Source organism: Crocuta crocuta, unplaced genomic scaffold (genome assembly GCF_008692635.1).
Source record: "Crocuta crocuta isolate KB4526 unplaced genomic scaffold, BGI_CrCroc_1.0 scaffold50, whole genome shotgun sequence".
Lineage (NCBI taxonomy): Eukaryota > Metazoa > Chordata > Mammalia > Carnivora > Hyaenidae > Crocuta > Crocuta crocuta.
This window is the reverse complement of record NW_027527428.1, coordinates 5260145-5280332: the sequence shown is the minus strand read 5'-3', so window position 1 is coordinate 5280332 and position 20188 is coordinate 5260145. Positions and strand designations below refer to the sequence as shown.

Here is a 20188-nt window from a genome sequence, read left to right as displayed (position 1 = left end):
GAAGAGGTGGGGGGCTGGGAGGGGGTATTTGCTGCAGCAGGAGGAGAAGAAGACTGCACCTTCAGGACCAGGAAGAGGGACCCCAAGAAAAGGGGGTGCAGGGGGCGGACTGTGGTTGAGAACTTCCGTGGGCCCTTCCAGCCCCAAACAGGCTTTTGTCCCCAAGATTCCCACACTTCAGCCAAGTTCCTGCTATTAACCTTCTCCTCTCAAGAATCCAAACCCTGGGGCGCCTGGGGGCTCAGTCTGTTAAGCATCTGACTTCGGCTCAGGTCATGATCTCACGGTTCATGAGTTCCAGTCCCGCGTCGGGCTCTGTGCTGACAGCTCGGAGCCTGGAGCCTGTGTCAGATTCTGTGTCTCCCTCTCTCTGACCCTCCCCTGCTTATGCTCTGTCTCCCTCTTTCTCAGAAATAAACAACAACAACAAAAAGAAACCAAACCCCATGATCAGTTGCTTTGACTTCTTAAGGCCAAAGTCCTGTTCTCCAGACTAAATTTCTTGACTGTCTGATTTGTGGAGGGTGCCCCCAGCCCTAGAACCGAAGTCAGGCGTGTCTGATTTCTTATTTTGTGGGGGTGGGTGGCCGCAGGGGGCGGGGCCAGGAGCCCTTCTCCCCCCGCGCCCGGTCAGCTCTGCTCAGCAGTGGTGTCCCAGAGGACCATGTGTCCCCGACCTGAGTGGGAGCAGGCGCCCTCCCTGCAGGGGGAGGGGTGGCTGGCATCTTGGGGATCCCTGACTTGGACTTGGGACAGCTCGGAAGGGCAACCCCCTGGCGAGAGGGGCGCCAGCATGCACAGCCAGGCCCCTCCTTAAACACCAAAAGGGCACACGCGCCCTGACCTTCATGATGCCCCGCCCGTGGGCCGCCCGTCTGCTCAGCACCCCAGCCGCTTGAGCCGAGTCTTCATGGTGGGTATAGACCCCCAGCAGGTGTCCTGCTGGGCGCTCGCCCCCTGGCGGGCTGGTCAGCGCCCCTGGCTTCAGCCCTGCTCTGATGTCACAAGTCAGCAGCTCTGTCGTTCCCGCGGCAGCAGCCCGCGTGGCTCACCAGCCGGGCCAGACCCCGGGCTGCTGTGGAGGTGGGGAGCTGCGAGTCCAGCCCACCCTGGTCAGTGGGCCCTGGAGATGCCAGTGCAGACTGTCCGGAGTTCGGTGGTGCCCACCCCCGATCCGTTGTGGGGCGAGCCCTGTGCGTGCCCAGCTGTTTGGGGGCACTCTTACGGGGGCTTGGGAAGTGGCCCTTCAGGGTCACCAGGTCACATGTCCAGGAGGCTAATTTGAATTTCTTTTTTTTTTTTTAATGTTTATTCATTTTTTTGAGAGAGAAGGAGATAGAGCATGAACAGGGGAGGGGCAGAGAGAGAGGGAGACAGAATCTGAAGCAGCTCCAGGCTCTGAGCTGTCAGCACAGAGCCCGACGTGGGGCTTGAGCCCATGAACCCTGAGATCATGACCTGAGCCGAAGTGGGACGCTTAACCGACTGAGCCCCCCAGGCGCCCCCAGAAGGCTAACTTGAACGTCCCGTACTGTGGGGCTCCCAGCTGGATGGGATGGGAGGTGGAGGCTGGGGATGAACGTGCTTGTTTGGGGGAGTGGGGAGAAGTCCTCGTGCTCTAAGAACAGCTGTGGTCACGGGGGCCCCTGAGCAGAACTGGGTCCCTGGAGTCGTGAGGTTTCAGGGAAAACCCATGATCGACACTGTCCAGGGACATTTAGTAAGGCCACCAGTCGGGTGAGCTGTAAGCGGCCCACTTGGCTACCTGGTATCTCCCGCGGGTTTGGAAGAGTCTGTGCCTCATGTCCACCTCTGAAGCTGGTCGGGGGGATAACAGAGACACGTGAGCCTGAGCTTATTCCCCCAGGGGCTGGCTGCCCGGCCGCGTGGGCTTCTAGAACCATCCCAGGCGGGCCATGCATCAGGGTGAGGGTTAAACATACAGGTTTATAAGCCCCCACCCTAGGATTTGGGTGCAAAACGCTGCCGTGGGTCCTGGCCAGGATTCTTTTTCTACCATGACTCCCCTGCCCACAGTGGTTCTGATTCAGCGGGTCCAAAACCCAGCCGGCTTTAGGAACCAGTAGTCTGGACCTTAGCCGAGAGCCAGGAAGTGGGCAAACCCCAAGGCCCTGGGCAGCCCAGCGGTTGTATTTTTAAAGGCTAGAGCTCAGAGAAATGGAGTTTAAAATGTTTCTGATTTTTTTAAAATCCGGGCTTGGCTTGGATGCTTCCAGTGATGGGTGTCTCACTACCTGTAAGTCACCCCCATGATTTCAAGACAAACATTTAGCAAGTGCTTCTTTCCACCTGGCCAGTTTCTGCCTGTAATGTGTTGTCGGTCTGGCTCAGTCATCTGGAGATACACGTGGTAAGTACCACCCTCTTCTCCAAACGGCTTGCCAAGTATCTGGGTGTTTCATAGTGATGAATGCTAACATCCATACAGACGGGTGCTGTTATTACCACCATTTCACAGAGGGGCAAACTGAGGCACCCGGAGTTGAGAAACTCGCGCCCGGTCACACAGTTCATACTCGTCACCACCACACTGCGCTGTTCTAGACTTTTCCATTTCCTTCAGGCTCTTCTCCAGACATTCTTGGTTCCTTAGGGTTTTTCTTCTTCTGACAGGTTTTTCTTTCTCCTCCTAAATTCAGGCTATAGCCCCTCCCCCCTTGTTGAACGCTCTAGTTTTTGTGAATCCTTTCTGGGAAAACACATCTCTCTATTATCTAGATTTCCTCCTTAGTGAGCTTATAGTTGTCATTCATGTGTATTTCTTTGTTTTTAATATTTTTAGCGTTTTTAAAAACTTATTCTTTGTTTTTTCAAACCTTTATTTTTGAGAGACAGAGCATGAGTGGGGGAGGGGCAGAGAAAGAGGGAGACACAGAATCCAAAGCAGGTTCCAGGCTCCGAGCTGTCAGCACAGAGCCCGACGCAGGGCTTGCACCCACAAACCGTGAGATCATGACCTGAGCCGAAGTCGGACGCCCAGCCGACTGAGCCCCCCAGGCGCCCCATATGTATATTTCTTAGAGGTTAATTCAGAAGCATCTCAGTACTTACACTGTGATTATGAAGCTTTGCCCTGATGCCAGGCAGACTTGCTAGCTATGGGCACCTCTTGCGGGGCTACTTGGCCACACGTCTGTCGGCCCCGTGCACGTGGGTTGCACGTCTGGCTTTACATCTCTCTGATGGTTAGACGTTCACCGAGCCTTCCCCTGAGCTGGGGGTTGTTCACAGAGCTTCCCGGCCGTCTCGCTCCATCTGTGCGCCCATGGCGTGGCAGCTGGGTGGGCTCCCCGGGCCTCTTCCACGTGCCGTCCAGCTCCCGTGAGCCCCTCCTGCACGCCAGGGCCTGGAGCGCCCGGCTGGGGTCTGACCGGAGCGGCGCTGGGCTGGACCGTTGCCTTGCGTGTCCTAGGCCTTTCTGTCACCGCAGGGAAAGATCACACGCATCTCTGCAGAGCTGTTCCCGCTTTGCGCTTGCACAGCCAGGGTTGGGGGTCCCTATGTGAGTTATAAATGTCTTCCCGATCCATTGAGTCTTGTCAGATTTGGTTGGGAATTCAAGCCTCTTTAAAATCTCCTGAGCTGGAGCCGTGCCTTCTGACACGGCAGCTGGCTTGCTGGGTCCCGCGGGGAATCGTGTGCCAGATGTCCGTAGCTAGACTTGGTACATTTAGAGTCACACGCTCGTGAACTTGACTCACAGAAGAGCCTGTCCGTGCCCCGTGCCACAGACTCTTCTTTTCTCTTTAGACACAGTTTTGACAAGCTGCCTTGTGTGGTGACAGGCCACAGGAGTTCGGGGGCTGTTGGAGAAAAGGAGGATGGGGCGCTGTCCCTCTGTGTCTGTGTCACAGCCAGGGAGGAAGACACAGGCGGCTAAGGGGCGCCTGGGGGGCTCAGTCGGTTGAGCGTCCGACTTCAGCCCAGGTCATGATCTCATGGTTTGTGGGTCTGAGCCCCGCGTCGGGCTCTGTGCTGAGGGCTCGGAGCCTGAAGCCGGCTTCAGATTCTGTCTCCCTCTCTCTGCCCCTCCCCCACTTGTGCTTTGTCTCTCTCAAAATTAAATATTAAAAAAAAGAGTCAACCTATAAAATCCAAATTATATTCGGGGAGGTCATTTAGCATAGGGGACCTCTGTCCTACATATGCCTTTTTTTCCTTGTCTTTATTTTTTTAGTCTTACGTGTTTTAATTTTGTTATTTTATTTAATGTGTATTTAATTTTGAGAGAGAGACAGACAGAGCATGAGCATGAGCAGGGGAGGGGCAGAGCCAGAGGGAGACAGAATCCGAAACAGCTCCAGGCTCTGAGCTGTGTCCGACTGACTGAGCCACCCAGGCACCCCAGGTCCTATGCATTTTAAAAGTCTTTAAGGGATTCTTTATGTTGTCATCCAAAACCTAATCTGGAACATTCCAAAAAACGTCAAAGGTGATCTATTCTGTGTAGTCTCAGAAAGCAGACACGATGAACTTCACATCTGAAAGCGTAAGCTTTCATTATACAGAAGTGTTCTCTCTCTGGCCCTTCCAGCTAATGGGAGCCTTTCTGGATCTATTTTTGTATGTTTCAAAGAAAAGGTGCTAAACCGTGTGACCCAGGCGCCCAGCCCGCAGCCTCTGGAGAAGGACAGAGTGCTTCTCTAGTTGCCAGAGGTGGGGGCGGCAGGACCTGGCTTGGGGAAATGTGGGTCGGGCCGAGGAGGTGTCTGTGTGCGGAAGGAGCTGTGTGTGAGCACAGCTGGGCCACTAGACCTGGGTGGGGGGTGGGGAGCCCAGCTGAGGAGGGGGCCCAGGACCATGAGCTGCCGGCGGGGTCTCAGAACCTTGGGCCGGGGATTGTGGGCCTCGGTGGGAGTTGCCTGGGAGCTGGGGATGGCCTGGTGAACCCACCATGCTCTGGGCCCCTGCCTGCCGGGGCTGGGACAGGATCAGCGTGGAGCAGGGCCCCGGAATCTGCATTTTCACCGGCAGCGCAGGTGACAGGGGGCAGGTGGGCTGTGGACGGACACCTAGACACCTGCTGGTGTGGGCGAGAAGCTGCTGCAGCCCGAGCACCAGCTGAAGTAGAATGGTGGCCGTGTGCAGAGCGGGGGTGACCAGGCTTGGGGAAGGGGGTGGGGTGGGGGCTGCGAGGCACAGAGAGCCTGATTAGGAGTCTTTCAGGAGGGGCTCAGTTGGGGAGGGGGCTGGGGAGGAGGCAGATCAAGACCCGGATACTGGTCGAGCCATCTGCGAGGGCTGCCGTTCTCGAAGTACGGTCCCCAGACCAGAGCATCACAGCCCCTGGGAGCTCCTGAAGTTTATTGGTTTATTTAATTTGAGAGAGAGCAAGCAGGGGAGGGGCAGAGAGAGAGGGAGAGAGAATCCCAAGCAGGTTCTGTGCTGCCAACACGGAGCCCGACCCAGGGCTAAACCCACAGCCTGTGAACTACGTGGCCTTGGGCAGGTGACTTAACCTCCCTGAGTCTCAGTTTCCCCATCGGAAAGTGGGGTAGGAATAGACTTCCTCATGCGGAGACTGTGTGAGGGCGACGGCCTGCTTGCACTGTGTCCCCCCCCTCCGTGGCCCTGCCCTCCTCTTGTCCGCGGGAGGGAGGGAGCCACGGGACCTGAGACCCTCCGTCCTGCCTGACGTCGGAGCCCCTGGTCTGGGCACCTCCTGGCCTCTGAAGTTGCCGTGCCTGCTCACGGGCGTGGGGAGCCCAGAGTCTGCTGTGGGCCTGGTGGTTCCCCCGCCGCCCACAAACGAGGTCTCCCCGGCAGCGTGACAGGGGCCCGTCACTCCAGAAGGCTGTCTGCCTGGGGGTGGCCACCGCACTGGGGCCGCGGAGGGAGAGCCAGAGAATGGGCCCAGTGTGCGCTTGGAGCTGGAGGCTGGCCGGGCCCACCTTCCCTCCGTCTGCTGCTCTGAGCAGGGCTTGTGCAGGGCGGGGGGGGCTGTGGCTTCCCTGAGGGTGGGAGGCAGCCGCCGTGGGGCGGGCAGCCGTCCAGCTCTGGGGGGCGCAGGATTAGGAGACCCGAGGGAGAACCCCAGGAGGCCAAGGACACGCTGTCGTCAGGTGGGCAAGCGGGGTCGGGCTTGGAGTGTCAGCACGCAGGGGCTGGGGCGTGGACGCACAGCAAGGGGTCTGCTGGTTACCCCCTGCCCCACCCCCACCCCCACCCCCCGTCTCCCAGGGCAGGTGAGGGGCATCCACAGCTCCCTCCGCCTGTTTGGACACTGCCACCGCCGTTCCCGGGGTGGGAAGAGCTCAGTCTTGGGCACCTGAGATTCAGACCCAAACCCCGCGCTTCCCTGGGAAGGTCATGCTCTCCTTTCCCCTGGGCACACGGTTGCTGGGTCGCACGACAAATCTGTGTTTGCCAAACTCTTTTTTCTGAAGCGGCTGCACCATTTTGCGTCCCTGCCAGCAGTGCGCAAGGGCTCTCCACTCACCCGTCGTCCTCACCGACACTCCTTACTGTCCGTCTTTCCAGTTACGGCCACAATGCACGCCTGGCGGGTGTGGACGGCGCCCCATCGTGGCCTCAGCAAGTGTCCTCTGATGACTGTCCGTGCTGACCAGCTCGCGCTGCATTAGCCGTGGGCCTCTTCTTTAGGGAAGGGTCTGGTTTTTGGGGGGTTTTCTTTGACTTTAAAAACGGGATTATTTGTCTTAATGCATTTTGAGCGGTTTACATAATCTAGATTCCAGCCTCTTTGGTTGGATATGTGACTCACAGGCATTTCCTGCCAGTCTGTGCCTGTATTCACACTTACTAATGTTGGCCCCTGACGGGCAAAGGTTTTTGAGTATTGACGCTATTTTATCGTTTCTTTTATCGGTTGTGTTTTCGGGAATGTATTTGAGACATCTTTACCCGAGCCAGGGTCACGAAGATGCACTCGTGTTTCCTTCAGAACAGCTGTAGTTTTTTGTTTCTTTTTAAACGTTTTATTTATTTTTTTGAGAGAGAGGCAGCATGAGTGGGGGAGGGGCAGAGAGAAAGAGAGACAGAATCCGAAGTAGCTCCAGGCTCTGAGCTGTCAGCACAGAACCTGCCGCGGGGCTTGAACCCACGAAGCGTGAGATCATGACCTGAGCCGAAGTCGGACGCTCAACAGACGGAGCCCCCAGGCACCCCTGAACAGCTGTAGTTTTAGACCTTACGTTAAGGTCTACAGTCCACTTCGAGTTGATTTTAGTATACAGTGGATGATTTTGTATGTGGCCAGATAGGGGTCTGGGTTTGTGGCTTTTGCACACGGCCATCTGGCTGTCCCAGCATGATTTGTTGGAAAAAACGTTTGACACCCCAGTTTCCTCTCTCCCCCCTCCTCTTCCTCATCATGGCGGTGGGTGCAGGGGCTGAATGTAACACTGACCGCTAATTGCATGATCCGATTTCCCCAGAGCCGGTGGCACTGCGAGCGGCCTCGGTTGGTCAAAGGCACTGTGGCCGCCCTGAGCGGCATGGGCCTGGCTCTGCTGCTTGCCAGCTGTGTGATCTGGGCCAAGTTTCTTAATCGGTCTGTGCCTCAGTTTCCCCACCTGCGAACCAGGGATGCTAATAGCTCCTTACCTCTCAGGGTTATTGTGAGAAAGATGAGCAAAAGCATGTAATGTGCTGGAGGGGACCCCCGTCCACGGACGCGGTGCTGTGTTCCGACTCCCACCATGCCTCTGGGCTGGCCTTCCTCAGCCCACAGAAATGAAAGCAGGGAGGGGTGGTGGAGGGGCGCTCGGCACAGCCTGCCGTGGTCCAGGAAGGGCCTCCTTTAGCCCACCAGCCTGGCTGGTCTTGATATCAGCTGCAAGCGGCCACGGAAATGACTCCACACTTTTTTGGTGTAGATGCTCCTCCTTTTCTGGGAGGGCGGGCAGAGCCCGGGTCCCTTCCTGAGGCCAGAGCGCCGCCCCCACCCCGATAATCCCACGAGCAAAGAGCTGCGAATCCTGAAACAAGAAGCTTAACCCCTCCCCCCGATTGGTTTGCACTGGATTCTAGTACCAAATGTGCTTGCACTCTTGCTTGCACACACAGCCTTGCACACATGCACTCACACCCCGCCTAGCAGGCTCCCCCTCCCCCTCCGTTTCCTCCTGCCACTTACAAACAGCCCCCCGCTGCAGAGACCGGACCCTCGCACCCGTCCGCCCCTGCCTGAGTCCTCACGCGTCTCCCAGGGTCGGGGTCTCACCCTTGGCACTGCTGACGCGTGGGCTGAGCCGGTGTTCACGGTGGGGACCGTCGCGGGCAGTGCGGGGTGGGGAGCCTCGTCCCAGGCGTCCACGTGCTAGATGCCAGTGTGTGTGCCCCCGACATGGCCACTGTCCCCTGCAGAGCAGGCCCTCGCCCCGCTGGAAACAGCCGCCGACAGGATCTTGTTAAAGGTGTGCAGGGCGCATTGGGAGCAGAGCCTGGGCCCTTGCGGGTGGGCGTTGGCCAGAGTGGTCTGGAGGGACGGGTGTTAGAGCTTGGCCGCATTCCCAGCTCCCTGTGCCTTGTCTCCAGGGGCTCGCTCTTCTCAGGACGTTCCGGGCCGCGGTGCGTGCCCTCCTGATTTTGCGGGCTTGGCGTGAAACAGCCCCTGGCGCCCTGACTCCCACCCTTGACTCCCACCACCTCCCCCCCCAAAGCCGTGTCTGCAGCCGCCGCCGACATGAGAAGAAACGCAGACAGAACCGCCCGTCCGTGTCCCAGCCCCAACCACGAAGCCCCGCTTTTGAGGCGGAAGCACAAGCTACTGCAAGTCCGCGAGAAAGGGGAGCTCGCTCTGCAGGGAAGGCAAGGCCCGCAGCGGCGCGCGGCGGGGGAGCTGAAGCCTGGGGCGCGGGAGGCGCCGAGCCCGCCAGCGCGAGGCCCAGAGAGGCCGTGCTTGGCGCATCTGTTCAGCGCCGCGGGAGGACAGGCCAGGGAGCACCGGCCTGACCCGGAGGGCTCCGCCCAGCGAGGAGCAGCCCGTCTGCAGAGGGCCGGGGAGAAGCACAGAGCAGAGAAGGGTCACAGAGAGGAGCCGGGGCGACCACAGGCCAGGCGCACCAAGAGGAAGGCGGGGGGCGCGGAGAAGCAGGGGGCTGCCAGAGCCACGGGCCAGACCCGTCGTGCCCCCGGCCCCCCCGGGAGGAATAAGGGGAGGCGGGTGCCCTCGACGACGACGGGCGGTGAGGGCCATGACCCGCAGGCGCGCCGCGGGGCGAACGTCGAAAAGCTGCTGCCTGCTGTGGAGGACCTGGAGCGTCTGGGCAAGACGGGGCGAGAAGGAGCCCGGGACGGGCCGACGCAGCCGGGGAAGGAGGCCAGTTCCCCCGGGCCAGGCCTGAAAAACAACGGTCTGGATCAGGGTCCCCAGGGAAAAGTGAAAGACCTAGAACAGCCATGGCCGGTTGGCTCGCCCTGCAGAAGGGGAGCTGTGTCGCCAGGGTCCCTGGGCCAGCACGGGGTCAGGAGCACATGGCAGAGGGAGCTGGAGTTTACCTTCGAGGAGCTGTTTGATACGAACAGAAAGCTGAAGAAACACCTGATCTTGAACCTTGATCCCAGGTCCGGGGCGGAGCACAGCCCCGGCGGGGAGCATGGCCCCTCGGGGATGCAAGACGATCGCGGTGAGACCCTGCGAGACCAGAAAACGGGGGACGTGGGGGCAGACGTGGAGCCTGGCGGGGAGCCCGCGCGGCCCGCGTTGGTGGACGCCCACCAGACGGCATCCGAGGACAGCTTGACAAAGTTCCTGAGCGAGCTCGAGAACCAGAAGAATCCTAGGTTGGCCAAGTTCAGGTTCAAGCACGAGAGTAAACCGTTTCCCAAGGCAGGAATGCTCATGGACGAAGAGAACCAGCTCCCGTGTGGCACAGGCTCTGGCCAGGCACCGGCCAGGCTCGACCCGCTGGCCCAGGGCCCCCGTCAGCCTGCCTTACAGGACCCGCCAGACGGAGCCGGCTGGATGGCATTCCGGCCCAGGCAGAGGACGGAGCCGGAGCGGAGGCCGGGCCGGCGGCCGGAGGAGCCGACGGGACCCCCAGGGCTGAGCTGGGAAGCCCACTCCCGGGCAGCGCTGGAGGAGCAGAGAGAACAGAGGAGGGCGTGTCTGGCTCGTCTGAAGTCTCACTCCCTCCCAGACCAGGAGGAGGAAGAGGCGTGTGAACGCAGCACCACTTCCCCCTTGGCCTCCAGCTGTGTGGACGACAGGCATGGTCAGATGATCCATGACCTTGAGCAGCAAATTGAAGAGCAAAACAAGTTGCACAAGCAGTTTCTCGAAGACGCCAGGAAACGCTTACAAGAGTTTCAAAGGATATGATAAGTGCGGGAGCCCCACCCACAATAAATACATCGCTGGTACCCACGCCCGTGCCCTGTGTCTGCGTCACCTGCTCAGCATCCAGTAGGCCCCCCTACACAGCGGCCCCCTGGTGCGGCCGCGGGAGCCCATGTGGGGCACAGTCCGCGAGCCTGGCCACGGCCGGGGGCGCCGAGGGGTGCCCGGGGCTGAGGCTGCCTGCCCGCACCGCTCGTGCAGGTGAATGAAGCGGCCCAGATGTTTTAGCCAAACGCTGGGGTCTCGGGGGTATCCAAGGTCAAGTGGGCACAGTTTCAGAAGTTTCAATGTACTGTTGCTTAGCCGTTGAGACTGAAATGGGGAGATTTCACTGAAACCTCTTACGTCTCTTTCAGACCCACAAAACCAACATCATCTAACGGCACCTCGCTTAGTATGTATTCTTGTAACTTTAATATCAGAAAGTGAGGGTGAGACGGGGGAGGGGCGGGAGGAGGAGAAGGGAGAGAGGACAGAGGCCAAGGGAAGAAAGGGGAGTGGTCCCCTGTAACCCAGGGCCTGCGGGGACTCTGTCTGGGGCTGGCACTGGGACCCACAAGAACAGCCATTGTGTGCGGGACACACAATGGAATGGGCGTGGCCGGGTTCCCGAAGGACTTTATTTACAAAGATGGGTAGGACTTTATTTACAAAGATGGGGTGGTGGGTAAACTTTTTGTGCAGAGAACAGGATAGTAAATATTTCAGGCTTTGCCAGCCTGTGGCGATGACCCACAAAAACAGCCATTGTGTGCGGGACACACAATGGAATGGGCGTGGCCGGGTCTTATTTACAAAGGGTGGGGGGGGTTGGATTGGGACCTCAAGCCATAGTTAGGTGGCCCTGGACCGGACGCGTTTGTGTCCCCGTATCATTGGTCCGCGAACGGCCTTTTCCCTCCTAGCGCATCTTCTCTAACTGATGACATAATGAACAAGTGTGAGCCCATAACCCCAACCCTAGGTCTGGAGTATTTGCTCAAAACCAGCCTCTACCTGTGCGCTACTTCCCTTTTGTGTATGCTGCTCCTTCTCTAGCTACATGCCTGCTGAACTTGGGGTTCTCCCCCATCTCATCCTGTGGGGTGCCCAGGGAGATGGGGGCCGACCCAGCCACGTGACAGACCTGACCTGGGCTTCCCTCGAGGGCATCAGGCTCACAGAACGCCCGAACATGCCGTTTGGATGGGGCAGAGACAGCACCCCGCTGAGGTCTGTGGGTGCTCTTCAGATGTTCAGTGTCTCAGGTGGGGAGGCTCTGCTGTCTCACATTGTTGTCTCGTTGAAAGCATCTCCTTGGGCTCCATGGGGTCTGGCTTTTCCACTTCCGGTGGAGAAAGTGTGTGATCCCAGCCCGGTTTCATTTTGTCCCCTGGTTCAAGAATGTCGGGGGTCAGGGCTGCAAAGCTCACCCGATAGTCTGATCTAAGCCCGATACGATGGCGAACGGAGCCCCCGGCTGGGAGGGGTGCTGGCGTTTAGTTGCCCAGCGTTGCACGTTTCAAGGTGAAAGGCCCAGGGCTCCTGCTTGCTCCACACGGAGAGGGTGCAACGCAGTCACCGGGTTCAAAGCCACGGCCGCGATCGGACCCAGCGTTGAGTCCTGAGGTCTTCTGACAGCTGGGAGCCCCCGTCTAATGAACGGACGAGCCTGCCTTTGAGCGGGTTATTTCTGTTTCTAGTCTCAAAGGTAGTATTTGTGGCCCGTGTGTCTTAGGTGAGGAACGGCCCCTTCTCGGCCACACTTGAGCTAAAAGTGGATGTAGGAGGTGGGCAGTGAGACGTGGTGGGGGGTGAGTCACTGCTGCCTGGACGGTCACACCTACACTGTCCCCAGACAGCAGGATGAGACACCCTGCCCTGTCCCACCTGAAGGAGGTCGGGACAGGGGGTGCTTCTGTCCCCGGGCTGCCCTCCAGCCCACCCCCAATTCCCTATGAAGCTGTCACGGGTGCTTCCATGTCCACCGCACCCAAAGAGCAGGCGAGGGTCCTGGCAGACCCTGTCTGCTCCCTGTTGATCGGACGCGCCTGGACTGTGGTGCCCCAGGCCCTGGGACGGGGCCCCTGGAAGAGTGTGGGGCCCTGGCAGCTTCCCCCGGAGCACTGCCAACGAGCAGTGAGGAGTCTCGACTCACGGATGACCGTGTGCACCTTCATTCTCCTGAAGCATTTCCTGGAGGTCCTCCCTCTCTGAACGCTATATCTTCTAGAGCTTTCCATGGGTTTTACTCCCCTGCCTGGGTATTTGGGGGCAGCCTCTCTGTTTCCATCTCGCTCTGCATTTCCTAGACCCTTTCCCGTCTGGTCACTTCCTGGCAGTCCTGAGTCCTCCCCGCCAGACCGCAGGGATGCGGGAAAGCCTCTGGCTGGCCTGGTGGTGGGCGGGTGCCCCGTTTGCCCGGGGGGCTTGGAGGGGGGGGAAGGGAGGTTGGAGAAGAATAGCAGCACGTGTGTGCCCCTGAGGGCCGCTGTCCCGAGGGCCGCTGTCCCGGGGACAAGGTGCAGACCAGCCTGCCTGCCTCACGAGCACCGGGATGAGAGGCGGGTGCAGCGGTTCACAGTTCACCTCGTCAGGGCAGCGCCCCTCCTGCGCTTGCTGGGCCAGCAGGCGTCACGGGCTTCGGCCGCGACCCTGCCTTCTGTGCACGCTGCTCTGAGGGTCCTCACGCCCGTCCCTGCCCCGCCCAGCCAGGTGCACCGTCACGGGTGTATGAGAACACCCAGGACCTCAGATTATTTAGTAACTGGGGCCCTGGCTGGGGGGTGGGGGGGCTTCTCTGACCTGCAGCCGTTCTTCCGATGGCAGGAAATGACACGATGGGGGGTCGCTGTGGACGTGCGGCCTGCCTCTGCGGTTCCCGTCGCAGCCGGGCCGCGTCCCCCGCGGGAGGCGGGCGTGAGGACTGCCGGCTCGGCGCTGCAGCCGCGTTCGCTGCAAGGCGGGGGAGCAGCAGCGGGAGCACGTGCCTCGGGGGCTGCTCCACGCTGGCAGCTGGGAGCGTCGGCCCTGGGACCCTAGCCTTCCCACCCGTCTCTGCCTGAGAAATGCAGGGGGCTGGGGTCCGCGCGCAGGCCGCACACCTCAGCCCTGCCCCCCGCCCAGGCTGGTGGGCCCAGCCCTCTGCCTTCACCCCTGAAAGTGGGGTAGCCCCGAGCGGAGCCCTGCGGGGGGTCACAGCCTGCCAGTGGGTGGGAAGGGACAAGAGGGGGTGGCCAGATGCCCCCTCTGCACCTCCCCCTGCCCCCTGCCCTGCCCTGCCCCATCCAGCGGCTGCCCCCGCTGCGGGCTCCGGGCCTGGGGTTTGCGGGGCTGAGCTTGGCCGCTCCTCGGGGTCTTGGCGGAGAAAGTGCAAAACAGCAGTTCCTTCCACAAAGCCGCACTGTTCTCAGCAAATCCTCCCAGGGTCGGGATGCATTTTTTTCAAGTGATTCAGCAGCACGTGAATGGGAACGGCCTGAGCCCAAGGCTTCGGGAACCGTGACCAAGGCCTCTGGCATGAGACCCCGCTGGGCTCACAGGGAGAAGGAAGGACGGCGGGGCCTGAGTCAGGGGCCTGCCGGGGTCCCCGGGGGTGGGGGGGCTGGGGAGGGCGACCGAGCAGCTAGGGGCCACGGCTCTTCCCTGCGCCCGCTGATGAGCTCTTAGAGACGTTCCCTCCTTCTCCTGAGGGGGCCTTCGAGGTGGGAGTGCTGGTTGCCATGGAGACAGGCATCCGGTGGACAGCGCTCAAGTGAATTTGCTAGAATCTCCAATGGCCCAGGGCTGGGACCGCACTGCTGTTTGCTGTGCTCTCTCTCCTGCGCCTGTCACCTCCCCGACCCGCCCTCGGCACCCACAGACACATCTGCCCTTAGGGGTTGTGAGTGCAGGCATTTCTAGCCCCAGCCGAGCCCCGCCCCCGCCCCGGGGTGAGGAGGTTTGCAGGGACCGAAGGTGGCGAAGGTGGCGTCTGGTCTCCCAGTGCTGCTGCTTGGTGGAGGAAGAAGTCTTTAATTGTGAAATGACGCCTCCTCCCTTTTCTCAGTTCCCTAAAAGACATGACCTTGGAGGAAGTCGGGTGCACTGCTGACCCAGAGCGGCCAGGCTCTGACCCCAGGGAAGGCAGAGCCCGGTGTTGGGGGAAAGCCCTCACCACTGTGTCCACTGAGGGGCACCTGCCAAGGTGGGGGGTGGGCGCTCGGTGAGACCGGAGGGGTGCTGAGCCGGCGCTTGATGTCCCTGTGACTCCTCGCAGGCCGTCCGCCCACGCCCCGCATCCTCATGGTGCGGTCCTGCGGGGAGGGGCATGGCCTCGACCCTGGGGGTTCGGAGCGGGCCCGCAGCCCACGTGGGCACGATTCTCTTTCTGGGTCACCGTCTGCCCTGTGCCGTGCCCTGCCCTGCCCTGCAGCTGGTGAGGTCGGCCCACTCTGCTCACCGTGCAAATGCAGTCCCATCGGAGGGGTTCACAACCGTCTCTACTGTGCCCCCCAGGCCCCCCCCCGGAAGTGCTTTAGTCACACGAAAGCATGGAGGGAACCCGCTGTAATGGCGGGGGGGGGGGTCCTGAAAACGTAGTAATTTTGTTACGGCTTTTGTAGGGCAGTGCCGCAGCTGTCATCGTGGGGTGTAGATGCCGGACGTGGGGCACCCCTCACTTTCCCAACTCTGGCCTTGAACGTGGGATGGAGGTGCCCCTCTAGGGTGTGCACCAGGGCCAGGCCACCCTCAGCCGGGCTCTAGACAAGCTCATTAAATTCAAGGGACTTCAGCCCGGTCGACCAGCCACCCAGTGTCCCCCGTCCACCCAAAAGGGGTAAGAAAGTCTCGTCCTGAGCCACAGTTTCTAGCTGCAGGTGTTGGTGGGGACTCTGGTAGCTCTGTGGTGGGGGGCGTACGTGTCCAGACGGTGGGGTCCCTGCAGCTGTCCCCAAGCCCCCAGCGGAGGGGAGCCCTCCCAGAGAGCACCTGGGTTTCCTCCGAAGAGGCTGGCATGGAATTCTCCGTGGGGCAAGGAAACGGACTGGGTGACCCACGGAGGGCGTTTGCAGCTGCAGTGACCTCGTTTCCATCTAAGAAGTGGCCTTCCCCACGCTCGCCCCTGTGACTGTGCCCCACCGCCGCGGCCCTCAGACCCCGGCGCCCGCGGTGGGTTTGGCTCGACTGCGTCCCAGCCACTGCCCAGGGCGGCCCCACCGCTCTCGGGGACAAGCTCTGTGGTACGTGTGCCAGCAAATCTCGTCGAGGCCCCATCTTTCCCTCCCCTGCACGAGCAACGCTGGGAACGGGCCCTCACCGGAGGGACCTTGGTGCTGGGAGCAGAGCTGGAGGAGCAGAGCAGTGCCCTCCCTGGGCGACCCTCCCAGGCTCTCCGTGGAGGCTGCAGAGAGAGTGGGCTGGGCGGGCCGAGGGCGTGGCCTGTGCTGACACCGAGCCAGCCTGCTGCTCTGAGTCAGTGGCCTGGTAAGGCTCAGATGATCTGGGGCTGGACTTTGACCTTGTATTTAGATGAGTATTTTTTCCTAACCCCAAGATTCCCACATCCCTTCTGGAGAAATGCGTGGTTTTTCCGCACACCAGAAGCTCGGCCTCCCTGGGAACCAGGGCCTGGGGCTCAGCATGTGCGGAGTGCGTTGAGATAAAGCCTTGAAGGTCTAGAAGTCATGTTTTCACATCCACAGCTTGACCCGTGCTTTGGAGTCGGGAGCCAGTGCGCAGGCAGAGCGGCCCCATGGGGAAGTGTCCTGTTAGGGTACGCTCATAAGCGTAAGCAGGTGAAATTCTTCCAGAGCGGCCGGGCCTGCAGAAAGTAGAGGCGACTTGGTGGGAATAAAATGCATGAACTTGCAAAGACTGCACTCTTTCTGGGTCTGGGCCCCCCACGGACTGTGGGCATGGCTTGCTGTGTCCCTCGTGGCTTCCGCAGGAATGTGCGTGGACACAGGAGGACTCAAAAGATGTTGGCGGGGTGCGTGGGGGGGGGTGACTTGAATCTGTGCCTGGGCTGGTCAAGTGAGCCGCACCCCCTGGACAGCCCAGGCCACGTTGTCGTGCGCTGAGGACACCCCAGTTTTCCCAGGAGCCCCCTGCTGTCCCCCCTCCCCCGGCCCCCGCCCAGGACAGTCTGGCCTCCCTGGGTTTCCCCTGAGTGCTCATCCTCTGTCTGAACACAGCCTGTGTTCTTTGGATCATCGTCCCGACCTCGGCTCTCCACCCATCCTGCTCTTTTCCATCCCAAATCTGGCCGGGTGTGCGAGGGATCGGTTTTGCAGGCTGCTTGCAGGGGGAAATGACATCACGTGGTGTCCACGGCCCCAGGGGTGGGGGCAGGGCTCCGCGGTTGCGTGTGCTTTGAATTAAGTCTACGGCGGAGCATTCCAGTAGCCAACATCTGGCGGTGAATTCATCAGCCAGTGTATCACCCTTGATCTCAAACCCAGATGTTCTGTTAACGGCAGAAGGGAAAGAAGAAAAAACAACATCGGAGCAGCTCGGGGAGAGGCCATCATTTTTTAGCACAAAGCAGTTAGAACGAGGAGCTTTATAAAGCCTCTAGTTCCCGCCGCTGCCTCTGGATCCTACGGCGAAGGGCAGGCCAGCAGAGCAGAGCCCCTCGCTGCTGGGGGCGGGGTGGGCAGGCCGTGGGCCGATCACCCACCCCAGGGCCAGACACCTGGCCCAACACATAGTAGGTGTTTAGCAAACGTGTGTCCCTGCCTGGATTTTAGTTTCCTCTTAGATTCTCCAGATCGTCCCAGCCCTGGTCATTCAGTGGCCCGGGACTAAGGCCCCATCCTGTGCTTCGCGTGGTCTCCATCCCAGAGCGCTGGAGATGCCCATCGCCTGGGGTGTGGGACAGTTCTGGAGAGCTCTCCGCCTCCTCCCTGTCCGCCGCTAGCGTGCGCTTTTCTGCTTTCCTGTCCGTTGTCTGACTTCTTGCCTGCATAGGATGCTCCTTGAAGGCTACCTCCGTCACTGAAGACCCTCCTGCGCCTCCCCCCAGAAGGAGGCCCATGCTTTTAGGGTTTCACTTGAAAAGCACCCCGATCTCAGGCTCTGAGTTTGGTTGGTAAGACATCCCCACTCTGGCCTCGTGCTGGGGGCAGAAGGCTGAGGGTCCAAATGTCGGGCAGCCAGAGCTGGCTGGGGTCCACCTTGATCCCTCCCCCCAGCCTCCCCTCCCTGTGGGGCCCCTCTGTCCTGTTTCCCCTCAGGTCTCCTGCCTTCACTCGCCTGCAGGATCCTCAGGCTGTGATGAATTTACTCGCTAAAGCTTTTCATGGTCCCTTCCCCCACCTGCAGTGCTGACACAGTAGCATCTGGGGCTCGAGCCTGCGGGGACCGGCGTCCGCTTCGTGTCTCTCTTCACGCCGGAGGGGGTTGGCGCTTTCGGGAGATTGCTCCTTGCTCCGTTCTCTTTCTTCCCTTCCCGTTCTCTCCCACTTTGCAAAGTGGAGTGGGGGGTTCCCACCCAGAATTCAGAGATGCTGAGGAATCTGAGTTCTTCTGTTGCATGGACGAGCTCTGTCCGGGTTCCTCCTGGCCCCGCCCCCACTTCCCTGCAAGCAGCGGGCGGCCCAGGAGCCGGTTAACATTCCAGGGCTGCCCCGCGAGCCCACCCTGCACCCCGGATGCCACCGGTCCCTTCCTCCTGATAATCTAAGAAAAGCAAGTGTGGGGTCTGTCGCCCTTGGGCAAAGCAGGCGCGTCCGGGTTCGTGGTGACCGGCATGTGCCGCCGGCAGGTGCGGCTCTCCAGACCCGTCACCCACAGCAGCGGGGAGGTGCGTGCCCTCCTTCGCCACAGCGCTGCTGCCCCGTCGTCCGGAACTAGGGGTCCGTGGCGTGCTGGGCACTGCGTGTCCCAGATGCCCTGTTTCCTAGTCCTCATGCACCCGGGTGGAGGGCGGGCACCGTCTGCTGCAGGCGTGAGTGTCCCCGGGAGACTGCGTGGCGGGCTGGGGGCTAACGCAGGATCCGGCCCGGTGCTGCCCCTTTTTGAGTTAGGATTTGGACTGCGAGGGAGGCTTAGGGGCTTTGTCGGGAGGAAAACCATGGACATTAGTGCATGGAAGGGGACAGAACCTTTATACTATTTGAGAGAAGTTCTTGCTTGTTTTCTGATTGCCACTAAGTGGTGTGTTTCTTGAGCACCTATTTCGGGTTAAGCATTGTTTCTGGAAAGCAGTTCCAAAAAGCATGCGGAATTGGGTGGGTTGTGGCAAAATCCAGCAGCACTGCCCTTTCCCGAACCCTGGTCTCCCTTGCCTGTTCCTGGTTCATCTGATCTCATCAGCCGGTGACGGGGCCGCGGGGACAGGGCTAATCTGATTCGTTTCCTGATTTGGATGAACACTTCTTGGCGTGGCTTTGCAATAGGGTGTGGATCAGGCAGATAGAGGGAGCACAGACAGACAGACATCACCTGGCGGGTACCGACTGCTCTGTGCTTGGAACATAGCCTCTGCCTGTTAGAAGCTCCGGGGTCCTGAGCACACAGGATGGATGAGAGGCGTGCAATGTGCCAAATGCCATGGGAAGACGAGATTTCCCAGAGCTGGATAGGAAAGGGCAATTTTATCTGGGTTTTGAAGGATGGATAGAAGTTTTCCAGGTGGGGGGATGGTAGATGGCATTCGGGGCAGAAGAAACTTGTCTGTCCAGAGGTGAGGACACCCCTGGGCAGGTTTGAATTCAAGGGACTATTACGGACTGGCAGGACAGCGGGACAGAAGCAGCCAGGGCGACTGAAATATCTACGGCCTGGCAGCGGGTTGCAAAGGGCCGCCTGTTTTAGATGAGGGCAGCGGGTGGCTGAGGACACCTGAGCTGGCAGGGACGTGGCTAGACAACGTCAGCTGAGGCTGGGGGCAGGAGGGACCGCTGGGAACATGCTGACCTGCTGCTGAGGGCAGAGCCCTCGCTCTGGGCGGCCCCCTGGCGGGCATTTCCTGGATATGTGGGTTTGCAGGTTGGGGCCTGGCTCAGCCCTGGAACGGGAACTGTGACCTCGGCCGGTCGTGACTCAGCTCCAGCAGAAGACATAAGAATGGGGCTCGGGACCAGGGGACAGAGCAGGGGGTGCTGGCCCCTGGTGCCGGCCGGGGTCCGGGCGATGGGCACAGACGGGGTCCACGTGCCAGGGCTCCGTGGGGAGGACCACCCTGGCCAGGGAGTCCCGAGGTTCGAGCTGCCCGCCCGCGGGTGGAGAACGGAGGTGCCTTGGTGCCTGGCTCTGTCTGCCCCTTATTCCTGTTTTGCCCACATCCACGTTAATGTGGCCCTCGCCCAGGTGACCCCGCACGGCTAAGCCTTGGAGGGCAAGGCTTTTAAAGCTCTTAAAACAGACCGTGCCACCAGCTGACAGGCCTCAACGTGAGCGAAGGGAGGGCCCTGCCCACATGACCTGGGAACGGGGGACCCACTTCCCTGGTCAAGTCGAGGGTGGGGCCGGGGTCTGCCTTCATTGCCAGGAGGGGGCCCTGTGGTGCCTGGCCCACCAGCAGCCTCAGGCGCTTGCAGACACTCCAGAACCTTCCCAGCCTGACCTCTCCCCTCTCCTTCACCTTGCGTCCCGGTCTGGGGTCATTTTCCTTCCTCGGCAGCAGCCTTTTGCCCCTGAATGTCTCCTCACCGGGTTCGATGCCCTTTGGCGGGTAGAGCGCTCTGACTCTTCCCCTGTCGTGGCCGCTATGGGACGTGTGTCATTATTAGAGTCAGCCACAGGAGAGTCAGGGACACTTTGAGGACAGATGGGGAGTCTCAGGATAGACCGTTCAGAGGGAAGAACCCCCAAACCTAAATACGATGAGGCCTCTTGGTGATGCTGTTACCCCTCGGCCTTCAGCCCAATAAAAGCCCGTTTGCCTGTAGGCTGCGGCCG

General features: G+C 60.3%; 1 protein-coding gene across 2 annotated transcripts; it reads left to right on the top strand.

The window, feature by feature from the left end:
* The first annotated feature begins 1049 nt into the window (after positions 1-1049).
* On the top strand, positions 1050-10347 carry CEP295NL (CEP295 N-terminal like). 2 transcript variants are annotated; one of them, XM_077755141.1, is made up of 3 exons: positions 1050-1112; positions 2238-2371; positions 8521-10347. In XM_077755141.1, exon 3 carries the CDS (start codon positions 8669-8671, stop codon positions 10304-10306), a length of 1638 nt encoding a protein of 545 aa, XP_077611267.1. In that variant the 5' UTR covers positions 1050-1112; positions 2238-2371; positions 8521-8668; the 3' UTR covers positions 10307-10347. The 2 variants fall into 2 exon arrangements, with proteins under 2 accessions (XP_077611267.1, XP_077611276.1); XM_077755150.1 differs by having other exon boundaries at positions 1072-1193.
* The last annotated feature ends 9841 nt before the right edge of the window (positions 10348-20188 follow it).